Source organism: Artemia sp. Qi Xiang Cuo, chromosome 8 (genome assembly GCF_049724085.1).
Source record: "Artemia sp. Qi Xiang Cuo chromosome 8, ASM4972408v1, whole genome shotgun sequence".
Taxonomy (NCBI): Eukaryota; Metazoa; Arthropoda; class Branchiopoda; order Anostraca; family Artemiidae; genus Artemia; species Artemia sp. Qi Xiang Cuo.
Genome location: NC_142801.1, coordinates 43,551,210 through 43,569,796, shown reverse-complemented (window position 1 = coordinate 43,569,796; position 18,587 = coordinate 43,551,210). Strand labels below are relative to the sequence as shown.

Below are 18,587 nucleotides of genomic sequence, written 5' to 3'. Positions count from 1 at the left end.
TGAGAATATTATCGATGACAAAAAGCTGCTTTTACTTCAAGATGCATTGTAGCGTGTGGACAAACATAAACCTTATCGTGAGAGACCCGCCGCTGTTACCGATCCCTCCAAACAGGAAACATCTCAGGATTCTGCACAATCAAAGGAAAAGGAATTGAATTCAATTGTATCGAAAATTGGAAACCTATTGCCACGGACCTATCGAGAATAGAGTAAAAGAGTATTATCATATCTCATGTTGGAAACTGGTGATCAAGTTCAAGTCGACAGCACAGGGAAACGAATTATAATTCAGGGAAAAAGTTAAAATCTAGTTGATTTAATTTGTGATATGGTGACGAATCTTAAAGGAATTTTATCGTCTGACAATAATCTATACACTTTTCTAAGTGTATCAAACTTTCCCAAAAGTTGTATTGACAAGAGGCAAATTCTAAAGAAACTAAGAGAATATAGTCCTCCAACAACACCAACACCTCCATTTAAAAAAGAAGAAGAAGATTCAATATTGGAAAATACTAGCAGCAGCAGCAGCAATGATTTTACAACACCTGTGGCTGCTAGTCAAAAGCGAAGACGAATTGATTCACCCTCCAGTGTGCAAAAGGGGAGTAGACATTACACTACATGTTTGCGTTCAAAATGCATGAAGTTCTGAAAGGCGTCTATGAAAATATTGGTGAAGCGGTAAGTTTAAGTTCTCTAAAAGCGCTTTCTAAAGTTATCTCTAGCTCTACATTTAAGAAAGCAAAAGAGCATCTATAGAATGAATTGAGTTACACACTGCATCGGACTAACAGACTTTGTGGCAAGCAATATTGACAAACTAAGACTGTTCTCTATCTGTATATAATGCAAATGGATCTTTTAACCTGAGGCGCAATCCAGCGACGTTACAATGCACCCTCGAAATATATCCTGGTGGATATCAGTAATTTTAGTAACTGTACCTATACCATCCTATTACGATCACAGAGAGGTGTAGAAGTTTCTCTGGCCATTGAAACTATTCTTGAACAGGCTTCGTATAGAAAAATTCAATCGGATCGTGGCAGTGAATTTGTTAATCCCCATGTGAAAAAGGTTCTATTGAAATATAATACAACACTTTATCATAGTCACAGCCCGATAAAGGCTGCATTGGCTGAACGATTAATAAGAACGATTCGTCTATTAATTTCAAGATATTGTAGCCTGAAAAATACACCGGCTTTTATTCATGATTTAGATAAAATCATGCGGATACATAACCATCGACCTCATCGATCTCTGTCCAACTCAAGCACTCAGGATGTTCACTAGAGTGAAAATACATTTGATGCTTTTCTAAAGCAATATCCCAATGGTGAAAAAGAAAAAAAAATGTGAAGAAGAAATTCAATGTCGGTGATACTGTTCGAATTAATAGAACCACCAATATTTTTGAAAAGGGGAATTATTTATGGAAGACCGAACATTTTAAAGTGCGCAAAATCCTGGACACCAAACCCATAAAATATTGACTGCGAGACACCAAAGATTATGAGATTCTCGTAGGCTCTTACGACTATAAACAGCAAAAAGTTAGACACACTAATGAAATGTATAAAATTAAAAAGGTATTGAAAGTCGTACTCGTAGGGGCAAGAGACAGTTGCTTGTTCGCTGGCTAGAATACAACTCTGATTTTGATTCTTGGGTCAGTGCTGAAGACATTAACAATACCCAATGATTTCTATGTGAATTTCGTGTCCAATGTTTCTGATCCTCTCTGCAATGACCTTAATAAGTGATTTTTTAACGAAACTCTCTCCAACCATAAAATTTAACAACGGAAAATACGAAGTAGCTGTTGTCGACTCTATTCTCAAAAATACCTACGACATCCTGAGAAAAGATCGTAAATATGAAATAAAAATTAGACCCTATGATTGGCCACCACCACCCTCAAGTGATCAAGAACAAATTCAAAAAATCAATTGGATGGATTATCCATATATTGAGTTACCCTATGAAAAACTCACCTGTATGACCCATTTATATCGTTCTATTAATAAAAGAATTTCCGGTCGTAAATAAGGAGCTTTTTATTTCAACTATTCAAGGGAGGAGGGCAACATCTACATTATTCCACCTATTGCCAGTGAAAAGGTTATTCTCAATGATAATCTAAAGGATGTTCTTGGCTTTAAGCTCAATATAATCAATGGTAAAAGTGCCGAAAACACTAATTTCATTTTTGCTGACTACCCGCCTGCCTTTTCCACAGACACTTGTATATTTCTCTACGCTTCATTTGTGGAAACATCTCGGGTTGGCAATACAAATGTTCCCCTCCTACGAGTTCTTGAACGAAAAACCAATCAAGAACATATTCACCACTACAATATAAAGCATCTTCAATATATGCACGTAAACACTTCCTATTTGGAACTCTGTCAGTTAACACTAAGAACTGAATTAGTTGATTCCCTAGCAATTTCAAAAGGTTTGGCTGTGATTACATGTCATTTTCGCCCCATCGTTCAACAACAAGATGTCTAACAGAAAAGTGGTATTCACTTGTCCTGATATTGACTGCTAAATTAATACTCTTGGTTCAAGACAACAGGGCAATAGAATGGATTATTACAAGGGGAGTACTATAATGTCTGCCTACGGTCTTGGCAGTTTGTTTGCTAAACTGTTTCGCTCTTCGCTACCACTGGCTAGAAAATATCTTGTACCGGCTGCGACAGATTTTGCATCCTCTACACTATACGATTGGGGTTCTGGCAAGGATTTTAAAAAAAAGTACAACGGAAAATCTTAGGTCCAGTGCGCGAACCCTTGGCGAGAGATTAAAACAAAATGGTAAAGGCTTAAAAAGGTCGAGAAACAGTGCATCACTCATCAGTCTCCACTCAGGTCGGAAAAGAAAGACATTACCACTCTTGTCAACGAAAAGAAGAAAAAGGGGAACACATTCCGTAAACAGAAGAAGAATCTCCAGGAAAAAAATTGTTACATCAGAACTGGGTTTCTTCTCCTAAGATGTCCTACTTACCGCATTAGGATTCTCAAACTTTAATAACCACATCATTGAATCTATTCAATGCAGAAAATTTTGATGTTCATCAAGCATGGATACTATGAACAATTTTATCCTCAACAGCCCCTCTCCGATAATGTCCACTTTCAAATTTATTCCAATGAAAACTACTTTATGGACATGTGTTTGACATTTGTATATTTGCAAATGAAAGTTCGGAAATCCAATAATACAATGCCAATTCGGGCCTATTGACTATACAATGAAAATTGTATTTTACACAGTCTATGTCGTCAAATCAGTGTCGACATTAATAACACGCTGGTGAGTACAAACAACAATCTCTCAAATTATACTAGCTATATACAATTAATGCTGATGACACCCAAGTCATACAAGGAATTGAGAGGCACCTCCAATTGATATGAATATATTACTAATACTGATAGTACAGATGCACTTAAAAATGCTACAACTAGTGAATTACATCTAGTTAGAAATATATATCATGCGATATTTAATATACCCCAACGGATGCCGCCCAATGTTAAAGTGGATATAAAATTAACGCTTGCACCATCCAATTTCATATTGAGAAAAGAACTTGCTGCCAATCCTGATGTATGTCTCTCCCTCACCTCGGCAATACTTCATGTACGCAAACAACAGGTCATGAGTTCTGTTGCTTTGGCCGTGGAAAAACTGAGATCCAATGGAAATAATATTAAACTACTTATTCCTCATACAATCACCCATCAACGACATAGTGCCATGGGCTCACGCATCTTCACCGATTCATCCTTTATCAAAGATGAAATTCCGACAAAACTCGCATTGGCATTTGTAAAAAGCGCCAGTGCAAAAGGATCGTGGACTGAATGCCGACATAAATTCGAGATGTTTGAACTTTCATCTCTTGTGTGCAAAGTAAACGGTATCCCACCCCACAATCCATGTTTTGATAAATAATAGATAAGATTGTATGAGTTGACCATGCAAACTCTAGATCCTGATTTGCAGCTGTTTTAAAATGGTATAACCGAATATGTTTATGATAATACACATGGTCTCATTGTTATGGATTTGTCTGGCACACACGATATGAGTATATTACGTACGGGGAGTGTGCGTTTAGAGTGTACATTTGCCGATCCATTGGCTGAGAGTATTGCACAAATCTCACTAAATCAATATGAAACCTATTGGGAAATGACTCCCGAAGGCAGTGTTCTACTAGACTTGGCGCCATGAACACCAGTCAAATAATCAATGTATTTAATATGGACCCCTACATGTCCCAGTACAAATCCTATTGTGTACCCTCAGACTATCTTGGAAAAATTCAAAGTGTTAACAATATTTTGATTTTTGTTAATAGCAGTCCATCAACTCTGCTGAATGGTCATTGGTTGTGCATCTTTCAAACAATGAAAATGATTGAGTTTTTTGACCCTCTTGGTCCAACTTATACATATTACACATACCACATCAGCACCGATATTGAGAGCAGTGGGAAAACTCTTATTCAAAATCGGAAGAGGGTGCGGGATCTAACGACTAAAAGCTGTGGCTTCCATGCACTACTATATTTTGTGTTCCGATGTCGTGGCTATACTTACAAGCAGTTTCTCTATATTTATGGTGACAATCCACGTCTGAACGACTTTCTAGTGGAAAATATCCTCTTGGACCTATACAGTATTGATTTCAGTGCCCTAAGAGTAAAGTGCTTAAAAAATGTTTGTGAATTTGTTTATTAATAAATGCATGTATATACAACAATGTCTTTAAATCTTCACTTTAGATTTCTTCTTCTTCTTCGGTGTATAGGCAACTGTCGTGAACCACTAATGTTGGTAAATCATTTTGATTCACTGTACATTGACCTTGATTGACTGCAAAGTCAGGGTCACATTTTCTACATTACAATGTAACTTCACTCTTGTCATATCTCTTTGTATAGTCAATGATACTATTTGCATTCATATTATGAAATTCACGAGTTTCAATATGTCTATTTGAAGCAATATCACATACAGTGTTTTCAAGTGTGAATCACATTCGGTAACTGCCAAATAAAAATCACTTGGTTTATAGTCATAGTAGGCAGTGTCGTCACAACGATGACGTAGAAACCAAATTGTCCTGTTACCCCAACAGTTGAATCGTAGACCAGATTCCTCTTCTCAGAATAATTTAAATCCCCGACGATACCAATTTCGTAGAAATAAACTAAAACCACGTTTGGGATTCTTTGCAATCATAGCGGGGTAAGTATTCTCCCACTGATCACATATATCATAGTGACAATTGGAGCACAGGTGCCCTCTAGGGTGAGAGTCACAAATCTCTTCAAGACATGAATTACATCCTTTAATTTGAATTGCATAGCCTCTATGTAATTTACAGGGATTACATAATTTACACTTTTCACTAAAGTTAGTAATAGTTGTACAATTCTCACATTGAGTCCCACTGCCAAGAGTGTACATGCACAATGGACATGTATAGAACATTATTGGTTTCCGATGTCAACTCTCTCACAGCTAAAACGAAACTGATCGTCCTCGCTCGATTAGTTCAAGGTGGAGGAATGTGGAGAGGAGTAACTCTGTGACGTTACCTTTTTCGAATGGTGGAGCCATCTACACTGAATCCATTGGCAATGTTTTCAAAAGTATGTCCACGATATGATTCTACTTTTTTCCAATTAATATATCAATAAATTGACTATAAGCATTTGAGTCACATTTTAAAATTTTCATAAACTAGTCCCATGGGGGGGAATCAGTCCTCATTATATTGTCAAGTGCTCCCTGACGACACAATATCCTGCGTTGAAGAGATAACTCGAAAAAATCAAATGTTTTTACATAACCCCTAGATTTATCTAATTCTCCCTTTAACAAATTTATTCATTTTTCAATCCTTTCACTCTAACTGCTGACTCTAGATTGACCCTGATTCGTTAGCCCTAACCTAACCTGACCAGAAAAGAAAGGGAACATTTTCGATTTTGAAATCATTTTATTTGATAATTACAACAAAAATACTAGTCATGTAAAATTAGAGATACAGTTTATTTTCTTTGATATGATTCACCGATGCACTTAAAGTACATTGAATTCTATTAACATGCGCTATATCACATTTTGAAGCGAAACATAATTGATACTCAATTTTAAATTTGCTCAATGATATCACATATCTTGCATATACTTCATCCCATTCCAGACAAAGTCGTGATCCTCTCGTGATTTCCACCACAATGTTTGGTGCTCGTGTATTATTACCATCAACTTCTAATAGGGTAAACATTCCACTCGTCATCATCATCAACACAAATATATCCAAATGAGTAAAGTCAAACTGTTCTTCTTCTCACTCCTTTGAATTCTATTCACAGACTAATAAAACTATAGTAAAAATCCTTTCCTCATATTCTCTGCAATCCTCCGCCGCTAATATGTAACCAGCCCTCTGATTGGCTGAGAAGGGAACACGTGATCCTGTTTCCTATTCCTGGACACCTTGAAATTCGCCCCGAGCGTGCACTTACAACAACAACAAATCAATTGATCTTGAACGAAGTGTCATTGACCCTGTCCCCGTTAGACTCAATAATCCTGAAAACATCCATCAAAGTGAGAAAAATCAAGTTTTTTCATTCTCACTGACAAAACCATAGAACAGACATAAATTGATGTTGACATCCATGAAAAACATCAAATAAATTGACCAACACACATAACCGTCCAAAAAAAACTTCCATAAAAGTGAGAAAAATCCTGTTTTTTCATTCTCACTGACAACGAACCATAAAAACATGCATAAATTATTTAAAAAAGTTGTAGGTGGCAGCAGTAGGGCCCCGTGGGACCTCATGAGGCCTTTCTACTATCGTTTTGTTTATTCTTTAAAATTATTTGATCAGACTTTTTCGTAATCTTTTCTTTTTAACTCCGTGTAATTTATAAATAAAAAAAGAATCACAATCAAATTAGTATATTTTTTTTTTACCAGACATATAAAAACGGGAGGGGCATGTAAATCAAACCTTGATATTTCAAAGAAGAACCCTTCCATTTCAAAGAAGAGCCCTTCCCTCTCTTTTCGCACTCCTTATGATTTGTGCTTTCTCAATTTCCCTTTATTTCGCCCTCAAATGAGGAGACAAAATTAAGAACATTAAAAGTGCAGTACTTGTCCGCAAGACATCCCGATTGTACTAATTAAAGCCTTTGCTGATAATCTTCCAGAATGAAATTACCTCTACTGGTAAGTTCTCAAATTGTTGGAAACTAGGTTTTATTACTTTCTTAAAAAAGAAAGGTAACAAGCAAGATTTTAATGGTGTCCAGCCCGTTACACTTACTTCAGTTTTTTACAAGTAATGTGAAAGCATTTTAGCTGAGTGGTTGAAAGTAAAAATAATCCCAAATATTGACCAAAGGCAATTTGGACACTTACGCTCTACATCTACCACCCACTCAAAATACAAATGTTTTTACTTTTATAACTTTAATAAATAATCTTAACATTTTGATTACTAAATATCAGTATATGTAGGCTATATTAAACTGACAACGCACATTCATTTGTATTTTTTTCAGTAAAGTGCAAATTTTGTTCTGGCCTTGGGAAGGCATAAGGGTTTTGAGCCCAACTTATGTTAATTTCTGCTCGTTTTGAGTTTGACTCGGTTATTTATGGTAATTTCTGTTCGTTTTGGGTTTCATTTATTTATCGATGCTGATTTGTGGTAGTTTCATGCTTGGTAGATTATTTGATTTTACTTTTGCTCATTTTTTGTTTAATGGAGTTCTTTACTTTTCTTGTGTTTTTATTTTGTGGAAATTTTTTTTCAATTAATTTCTGTTGGTTTTATATTGACATAGTCTTTTCAGGGAAAACGCAAATAATACTTTAAATCTTTTCGTTTTTTAAGACTTTATAGTTTGACCTGCTATTTGTATGCTGGAAAAAAAATTTCAGCAATTTTTAACAACATACACCCTTTTAAAAATCTGGACACAGATAGTACTGTTTAATTTAGTTTCATACCTCCTCTAGTTGACCTGAAATGGAAAACTTCATACCATTCGCAAAATAATCTGTTTGCTTTCTTTGATAGCTTGGATACACTTAAGATAATTTGATTTGGTTAAATTTTAAGAGCAGAAGTAGCCCCGAAAGTTTCAACATAATACCCTCAGTCGTTCTTGGGATACTGCTGAGATGCCTTATTGGGAATTAGCATTAACACAGTGCATTTTGATTTAATCTTAAGGCAACATTTAGTTTTTAAACATAATGGGCAAATGGGTGGGTGGGCGTGGAAGGGTGTATGTGTTTGGGGGAAGGATGGGGGTGTTTGTGTGGGGGGGGGGGCTAGTTGCCCTCCAATCACTTTTGACTATTAAAAATGGCACTAGCCCTTTTAATTTCCAATCAAATTAGCCCTTTTGGAGTTTCTACGACAACACTTTCAATAAAAACCTTATATGCCCCCAGGGCATAACTTATATACCCCCAGGGGGGATTGTCACTCTCAAAGACCTAATTTCGAGAACTTTCTACTACGTTGAACAAAATGGCTATCTGAAAATTTTAATTGGATGTTTTTGGAGGAATGGTGGGCCTGAGAGGGGGTTAGTTACCCTCCAATCACTTTCGACTATTAAAAAGGGCATTAGCCCTCTCAATTTCCAATTGAATGAGCCCCTTTTGAAGTTTTACGACAACTCTATCTATAAACACTTTATATGCCCCCAGGGCATAAATTACAACCTTTGCCCTGAGGGCTCTGGGGGGTTTCTCATCCTTAAATACAAAATTTCCAGAACTTTCAACTATGTTGAACAAAATGGCTATCTCTAAACTTTGATTGAAAGTTTTTGGTGAAATAGTGGGCGTGAGAGGGGGGTTAATTACTCCCCACTCCCTTTCGACTATTAAAAAGAGAAATTTCAATTTCCAATCAAATGAGCCCTTTTTGAAATTTCTACAACAACTTTTTATATAAACCTTATATGCCCCCAGGGCATAACTTACAACCCTTGCACTGAGGGCTCTGAGGGGGTTATCATCCTAAAAGACCTAATTTCCAGTACCTTCAACTACGTTGAGCAAAGTGGATATCTCAAAATTTTGATTGAATGTGTTTGGGAAAATGGTGGGCGTGAGAGAGGGTTAGTTGCCTTTCAATCACTTTCGACTATTCAAAATGACACTAGCCTTTTCAATTTCCAATCGACAGGACCCTTTTTGAGTGTTTGCGTCAACACTTTGTATAAATACCGTAAATGCCCCCAGGGCATAAAATACAGCCTTTGCCCTAAGACCTGTGAGGGTGGTTGTCATCCTCTAAGACCCAATTTCCACAACTTTCAACAACATTAAACAAAATGGCTATCTCAAAATTTTGATTGGATGTGTTTGGGGAAAAGGTGGGCGACTTTCGACTATTAATAAGGGCATTAGCCCTTTGAATTTCCAATCGAATGAGCTTTTTTTGAAGTTTCTACTACAACGCCTTCTATAAGAACCTTACATGCTCCCATGGCGTAACTTACAACCCTTGCCCTGAGTGCTGGGGGAGGGGTTCATCCTCAAAGACCGAATTTCCAGAATGTTCAACCATGTCGAACAAAATAGATATCTGACAATTTCGTTTGGATGTTTTTTGGGGAATGGTGCGTGTGAGAGAATGATTATTTGCCCTTCAATAATTTTCGACTATTACAGAGGGCGCTAGCCCTTTCCACTTCCAATTGAATGAGCCCTTTTTGAAGTTTTACGATAACGCTATCTATAAAAACCTTATATGCCCCCAGGGCATAACTTACAACCTTTGCCCTGGGGGCTCTGGGGGGTTTGTCATCCTTAAATACATAATTTCCAGAACTTTCAACTACGTTGAACAAAATGGCTATCTCTAAACTTTGATTGAATGTTTTTGGGGAAAAGGTGGGCGTGAGAGGGGGGTTAGTAGCCCTCCACTCACGTTCGACTATTAAAAAGGCCACTAGCCCTTTGAATTTCCAATCGAATGAGCCTTTTTTGAAGTTACTACGACAACGACTTCTATAAAAACCTAACCTGCCCCCAGGGCATAATTTACAACCCTTGCCCTGCGGGCGGGGGGGGGGTTGTCATTCTCAAAGACCTAATTTCCAGAACTTTCTACTACGTCGAACAAAATGGTTATCTGAAAATTTTGATTGGATGTTTTTGGAGGAATGGTGGGCGTGAGAGGGGGGTTAGTTACCCTCCAATAACTTTCGACTATTAAAAAGGGCACTAGCCCTCTCAATTTCCAGTTGAATGAGCCCCTTTTGAGATTCTATGACAACTGTATCTATTAAAACCTTATATAGCCCCAGGGCATAACTTAAAACATTTGCCCTGGGGGCTCTGGGGGGTTTTTCATTCTCAAATACATAATTTCTAGAGCTTTCAACTAAGTTGAACAAAATCGCTATCTCTAAACTTTGATTGAATGGTCTTAGGGAAATGGTGGGCGTGAGAGGGGGGGTTAATTACTCTCCACTCACTTTCGACTATTAAAAAGAGCAATTTCAATTTCCAACAAAATGAACCCTTTTTGAAATTTCTACAAGAACTTTCTATATAAACCTTGTATGCCCCCGGGTCATAACTTACAGCCCTTTCACTGAGGGCTCTGAGGGGGTTATCATCCTAAAAGACCTAATTTCCAGAACTTTCAACTACGTTGAACAAAATGGATATCTCAAAATTTTGATTGGATGTGTTCGGGAAAATGGTGGGCGTGAGATGGGGGTTAGTTGCCCTTCAATCACTTTCGACTATTAAAAAGGGCACTAGCCCTTTCAATTTCCAATTGAATGAGCCCTTTTTGAAGTTTCTACAACATTGCTTTCGGTAAGAACCTTATATGCCCCCAGGGTATAACTTACAAACCTTAGCCCGAGGGCTGTGGGGGGGGGAGGGGTTTTCATCCTTAAAGACCTAATTTCCTAGACTTTCAACTACGTTGAATAAACTGACTATCTAAAGATGTTGATTAGATGTGTTTGGGGGAAAGGTGGGCGTAAGAGGGGGGGTTGTTGCCCTCAAATCACTTTCGACTATTAGAAAGGCACTAACCCTTTGAATTTCCAATCGAATGAGCCCTTTTTCAAGTTTCTACGACAAAGATTTCAATAAAAACCTTATATGCCCCCCGGGGCATAACTTATAACCCTTGCCCTGAATACTGTGGGGGGGATGTCTTGCTCAAAGATATAATTTCCTGAACTTTAAACTGCGTGGAACAAAATTACTATATCAAAATTTTGATTGGATGTGTTTGGGGAAATGGTGGGCGTGGAAGCAGTGTTAGTTGCCTTCCAATCACTTTCGACTAATAAAAAGGACACTAGCAATTTCAATTTCCGATCGAATGAGCCATTTTTGAAATTTCTACGACAACACTTTCTATAATAACCTTATATGCCTCTAGGGCATAGCTTTCGACCCTGGCTCTGAGGGCTGTGGGGGGGGGGAGGGGGTGTTGTCATCCTCAAAGACCTAATTTCCAGAACTTAAAACTACGAGGACTGTGGTGGAGTGTCCTCCTCAAAAACATAATTTCTATCTGGAAATCACCTACGCTGAACAAAATGGCTATCTCAAAATTTTGATTGGATGTGTTTCGTGAAATGGTGGGCGTGGAAGGGGTGTTAGTTGCCTTCCAATCACTTTTGACTATTGAAAAGGGCACAAGCCGCTCCTATTTCCAATCGAATGAGCCCTTTTCGAAGTTTCTACGACAACTGCTTCGATACGAAGTGCCCTGGTCTAAAGGAAAAAAAATAATGATAATATGTAATACATTGTGCCAACATCGTTCTCTACTTAGGCAGCGCGATTGCGCTGCCTATAATTTATTAACGAAAGAAAAAATCACACCAGAACGGTTTTCTAGGAATAACGTATTTGTGCTTGTCAAACTGTTCGTGGTAACGAACTGTAAGTAAGGAGCGGCCAGGGCTCAATAGTAACCGAAACTTTAAAAAACGGAATTTTAATACCAATAGATACATCACCAGTATCAGATTTTTATGCTGATTTCAAATATATAAATGTCATGAAGTTTAACCTTACCCATCAAAAGTTACGAGCATGAAAAAATGTGTCTTATTTTCGAAAAAAAGGGAAAACACCCCCTAAAAGTAATAAAACCTTAACGAAAATCACACCATTAGATTCAGCGTATCAGAGAACCATACAGCAGAGGTTTCAAGCTCCTATATATAAAAAATGTGGAATTTTGTATTGTTTGCCAGAAGAAAGATCACGGATGCGTGTTTAGTTTTTTTTTTTCCCAGGGGTGATCGTATCGACCCAGTGATCCTAGAATATAGTGGGAGTACTCAATCGAACGGAAATTAAAAGTTCTAGTGCCCCTTTTAAGTGACCAAAAAAATGAAGGGCAACTAGGTCCCCTCCCAAGCTCTTTTTTCCAAAAGTCACCCGATGAAAATCCTGAATCAGCATGGTCGAAAAATTTAATAACTACATTTTTGAGGATGATCAATCCCCCACAGTCCCCAGGAGAAGGGCTGCAAGTTATTTTACTTTTATGAACCTGCAAGTTTTATGAACCCAATGTTTACATATAGTATTGGCTATTGGGAAGTATACAGACGTTTTCAGGGGTTTTTTTTCTGGTAGTGGGGGAGGGGGGGTAGTTCGGGGGTTATATGGGAAGATCTTTTCCGGAAGGAAGTTTTCATGGGGGAAGGGAAATTCCTATGAAGGGGGCGCCAGATTTCCCAGCATTATTAAAAAAGAATATCAGAAATTAAATAAAGAAAAAAAAAACAGTTTTTCAACTGAAAGTAAGGAGCAATATCAAAAATTAAAATGAACAGAAATTATTACGTATATGATTGGGTTCGCCCCCTAGTCAATACCTCGCTCTTTACGCTAAAGTTTTTATAGTAATTTCATAAGAGCTATTTATTGTAATTATAGGCCTTTGTGATTAAGGGGTCATTCTTATAGAACTGGAACAAAATTTGAACTTAAGCGTAAAGAGCGTGGTATTGACTAGGGAACGAATTCCCTAATATACGTAATAAAAATATACGAATATAGAAGTTCGTAACGAAAGTTAATTCGTAAGTTACGTATATTTATTACTAATAAAAGCGTTCTTAAATAAAATTAAACAACTTTCGAGAAAGCCAATTAACCAAAAAAAAATAAAATTAATATCCAAATTTGGTTTTAATTATTCATGTACGGTGAGCCAAAATCAAAACCGCGTTAATTCAAAAACGTTCAGAAATAAAAATAAAAAAAACAAGTTTTTTTTAAACTGAAAGTAATGAGCGACATTAAAACTTTAAACAAAAAAAACAAGTTTTTTTTAACTGAAAGTAATGAGCGACATTAAAACTTTAAACGAACAGAAATTATTCCGTATATGAAAGGGGATGTCCCCTCCTCAATGCCTCGCTCTTTACGCCAAAGTTTGACTCTTTCTCACAGCTCTATTTTTTTAAAACAATAAAAAACTTTAGCGTAAAGAGCGAGGCATTGAGGAGGGGACAGCCCCTTTCATATACGGAATAATTTCTGTTCGTTTTAAGTTTTAATGTCGCTCCTTACTTTCAGTTAAAAAACTTGTTTTTTTATTTATTAATTCAATTGCTGGAGTCACAAGCTAATAATTCAATTGCTTTCACCTCAAAATGTTTGTCAAACTACACGGCTTGAAACTCAGCGTTATCAACTGAGGTCAGAACGGATTAAAAGCAAACCAGGAAGGTTGTTCTTTACTTCCTGAACAACAAAGCCAATCTTTTATATATTTTGTTTGTTGGTCTATGCATACATGCAAAAACTGACTTTCAACGAAATCCTGGGTTAGTTTCTATGTACTTTTTTCAAACTAGAAACCATTGCATGTACGTGGGGTTTTGCGTATTCCCCCAGACGATCTCCCCCCCCCCCCCTGGAATATTCTCCCCACTTGTAAAGTTAAGCAGCCACATGAAAATAAAAAAAATATATAGAAAAAAAAATCTGGAACATTCTACCTATATTTCAAAATACATGTAGAATATATGGTGCAGAATTAAACAGTTTGTTGTAACGAACTATATATAAGGAACAACTCGCCGCACCAACGTAACCGGAATTATAAAAGCGGAATTTTAATAACAATTAATACGCAAGAAATGGGCTTTTTAAGATGACTCCTGATACATAAAGTTCATTAAGTTTAATGCTACACATACAACAAAACAAGCTTCAGAAAAATTTGACTGATTTTCTAAAAAGCAGGAAAACATCCCCAAAAGATGAGTGATGTTAATGAAAATCAGACATTAGATTCAGCATATCAGAGAACTCTACTATGAAAGTTTCATGAACCTATCTAAAAATTGTGAAATCTTGTATGTTTCCCAGAAGAATCGGAGGGGGCTCCAATGCGAATATCGGAGCCCCCAGAGAAGATCAGGAGAGGGCTCATTCAAACGTAACAGAAACGTGATAAAAATATTGTGTCACGTGACAGCGGCGTTTTCCGCCATTTTGTGCAAAAACTACGATTTTTTCCGATGGAGGACCAAGTAGCCACTGATTAAAAATTCCAAAATAGATTTATTAAGTAATCTCTCATCTCCCTACATTTAGATTAAACCTGATCAATGGTTCTGCGAGGTGATACTACTACTACTACTACTAACAACTCACTGCAGCACTAAACTGCCTGAGGTGAACACAGCTACGCACACTCCTCCTGCATCCCAATCTGTTCGAAGTATCCCTCTTTACACCCTCCCTTATTTCCCTTAAATCCTTATTTCCCTTAAATCTTTCCTTACGACATCCTCCCACCCCAACCGGGAACGACTACAGGATGATACCTCCCTTCTTCATAAGCCTCACAAGGAAATTCCTTGGGGGAGGAGGGGGGAGAAAGTAAGAACTTATTAAACAAAACTACTGTTTGTGTAAATTTTTAACTAAATATTTAAGAATTTTAATTACAATCCAATATTTTAATTGTTAAGCGAAAAAACTGACACAGCAGAACGTTACCAATAAATTTACACTTACTGACAAACACAATTTAACATCAAGGAATCCAGGATTTATGGGCTCAGTAGTCCACACTAAGTCTTCTTTAGGCCTGAACCTGATTTGAAGAGCCAACAGAAAAAAAAAAAAAATTCCACTGAAAGTAAGGAAAAACATTAAAACTTAAAACGAGCAGATATTATTTCGCATATGAGGCGGGGTGTCCCATCCTCAACCCCTTGCCGTTTATACATAAGTTTGACTTTTTGTTCCAATTCTTTCAGAACAACTGCTGAAACACAAGGGCCATTGAATTGTTATTAAAAGTAGGCTATTTTTAAAGTGCTAAAACACTTCAATGTAGCTAGTGGGGGTTGAGGAATGGGCAGCCCTCTCTCATATGGAATAATTTCTGTTGATTTTATTTTTCTATGTTGGTCCCTGCTTTCAGTTGAAAAGGCTTTTTTTATTCAGTTTATCCAGTTTTTATTCAGTTTCAGTTTTTTTTTTTTTATTCAGTTTATTAAGTTAAGGGATTTCTTTTTATGTATTTCTTCATATCATAGTATTTATTACTGTGGTTCGAGTCCTGGTGTCGCTGGTTATTTGGTTTGGAACGGGGGTCAATGGTGTGACCCTGTAAGCTCAGCCAGAGACGACCCAGCTCTAAATGGGTACCTGGAGAAATCTGGGGTAAAAACACGGGAAGCGTCAAATGATTTGCCCCCAACCACGCATTGCACTCCCGCCCGAAGGCATTGAATCAGGAGATCCGTACCTGCGCAACGCAGACCTTTGGTCAGCATGCGAACAAGTTTTTTTTATAGTATTTATGACAGTAGGGTAGAATAAAGCTTAAAGAAATTAATTTACCAGTTATGTTTTTTTAACGCCCCTCAAAGGTACTTCAGACAGGAAAACCTTCTGGTGTATGCTACGTGGATGTTACCCAATCCTCTTTTGTGAACAGGGCATGATGGTAAAAAAAAATTCTTTACTTAAACGATTGCTTGCTTATTTGGAATAAGGAATTATGTCAATTTTAAATTTGCTTGGTTCTGAATCCATGTTATTTAAGCTCATTAATAAAAAAAATGCCCCTTAAAGGTATTTCAGACAGGAAAACCTCCTGATGTACACCGAACAGGCACGTTTTCGATAGTAAGGGGTGAACTGGTATCACGTTCTACAGTTGCCAGCACTAGACCAAGTCCGGTGGAAGTAATTTCCCATACTTCTTTGTCCCAGCTTGCTATCTCTGAGCACTATCATAGGATCATAGGACAATCCTTATAAAGTTGCCACTAATTTCATATCGGCATTTTCCAAGGGCAATATGCCTAGCACCACTCATATGTATGTTGTAGGCCAATTTACTACTTCCTTTTAAACTTTTGACTGAAATTGCTTGGCTATCAAATAATATAATTGGAGTACATTTCAGTTTGACCAATTTATGGTTTACAGAAGATGCTGTCACACTGAAGGAACCGACTTCTGGCTTGTTCCTCTTTGGCATGACTATGTCATGGGATCTTGATGTGCCTTTGACTTGTGGAAAATGTGGCTAAACCATACAGAGTTCCTAGCATTAATATCTACAGCAAGGTACATGTCTATTACACAGTGACAAACAACATTGTACAAAAAAGGCATTAGGAGATTTGGTAGCGGAATAGACCTTAAAACCTTTTCAGGATGCTCCAGTCATGCTGATGCAAAATACTAACATGACTTCAAAAAGTGCAACATATCCAGCATTCCACTTCAAATTAGCATTAGGCTGGTAATCAGCAAGCTCATAAGCTCTTGAATATAATTTTTTGGTAAAAAAAAAACATGAGAGAGGGTCACAAACCGAAGGGCCTTACTCTGAGCCCTTAAATGATGTAGGTCAAAAATCTTTGAATGACTGACCTTCAACAAGATGTAAGATATTCACTTTTCTATTAAAACGCATCCATGAAGCTTCTACTTCATATAGGATATTTGCATAGTCTGGAGCCCTTACCCCTGGAGTTGGAATTACCCTATCATGTCACTTTTGGAGACACATTTTCAGACATTCCAACCAATGCGATTGCAATTCTTTCTAACAGGTTGGGCGACAGGTTGCAATCTGATTTGTTTTGACCCCTAAAAGGGAGAGCTCGGCATTCAAGACCAAATGAGCCCCCTGTCATCTTTTTACTACCATCCATTCTGAACAATGGCCCTCAAGGCAAAAGAAAATCAAAATTGTGATAAGTATACAACATTGAAGTCCAGCATGGAAGATTAATCATTTTATGCATATCTTCTAGTCTAAGTTCAGTTTCATTGTTTTAAAATTTAATTTCTTATAATGGTTCATCACAATTTGCTTAACTAATACAAGATTTTCTTTTAATAACTGTTCATTACCAGCGACAGTTTGTTACATCGGTTCTCTATTAAGACACTAAAATAAGCTAACAAAAACAAAAAGCTTACCCACAATGCAAGGCGAATAAGCTCACCATTTAACAACATTTCTGAAGACTTATAATCAAAGCCAATAGTTGCAGAATGCTCAGGATCAAATATATCATCAGTAAATCTCAGGAGCAAACTAGAAATCAAATTAAATAGTGACAAAATTAATTTTATGTTTCAAATAATCCATTATTAATTAAAGAAGAATTAAACTATAGTCAAACTAAAGAGCAATGAAGTATTATCTGTTACTAAAATGAAGGCAATAATCTATCCTTTTTCTGGAAATAAAATAAGAAAAAACTTAAATCGATGTCTTTATTTACTAAACACAGTGATGTTTACAGAAGAGCGAAGTCAATTTTCCCCCCAAAGAGCTATGTGTCTCCCAAGACTCCCATGTATTATTGCTTCCCCTGACACTTGGTATTGAGTGGCCGGTTATAAAAACTTAGGACGGGTGCGCTCCCCCTTCAGCCACCTTCAACCACAGGTTTTAAGCAGAAAGGCAGGAATGTAACATCTTGTTTAAGCCAGAATCATCCAAAGAATCCTCAATCTCAGTTCAAAGCAAGATATGTCCAATTCACTGTCTGACATGGTACAAAAAGAAGTTAGACCCTGACATGGCACAAACAGAAGTTAGGTCCTGACTTGTGCAAAAAAACTCTATTTCAAAGCCCTAAGACAGTACAAAAAAAGCTAATACCTGATTTGGTACAAAAACGAACTAACTTTTAATTCAGTCAAAAATGGGCCTGTTTAACAGTAGTAAGCGCCCAATTCGTCCAAAACCTAACTGCACACTTACGCCTGAAGGCAGCGAGATGTGTTTAGGTTTTCAACGAATTGGGGTTACCAGGATCATTTGCTAAGAGGTACCGTTTCTATAGATGGTATAGTAATTAGAACTATCGTCTAGAATTTGATTGAAGCTATATGCTGTGAGTACGCGCCCGTAGCAAACAGGTTGGGCATAATCTGTTCTGCTTCAAGTTTTTTCTGGCACAATTAACTGAATTTCTATTTCATGATAAACAAGTTTTTTTTTAGGTTACATCCG

General features: G+C 37.1%; 1 protein-coding gene across 1 annotated transcript in view; it reads right to left on the bottom strand.

Annotated features, from left to right (window-relative positions):
• The window catches only part of LOC148949437 (ras-related protein Rab-18-B-like), a 155,269-nt gene that overhangs the window by 72,373 nt on the left and 64,309 nt on the right, over nt 1–18,587 (bottom strand). Inside the window, exon 2 of the mRNA XM_089092979.1 lies at nt 17,543–17,660. Coding sequence (XP_088949105.1) covers nt 17,543–17,660 — 118 coding nt within the window. The remainder of the gene's footprint in view (nt 1–17,542; nt 17,661–18,587) is intronic.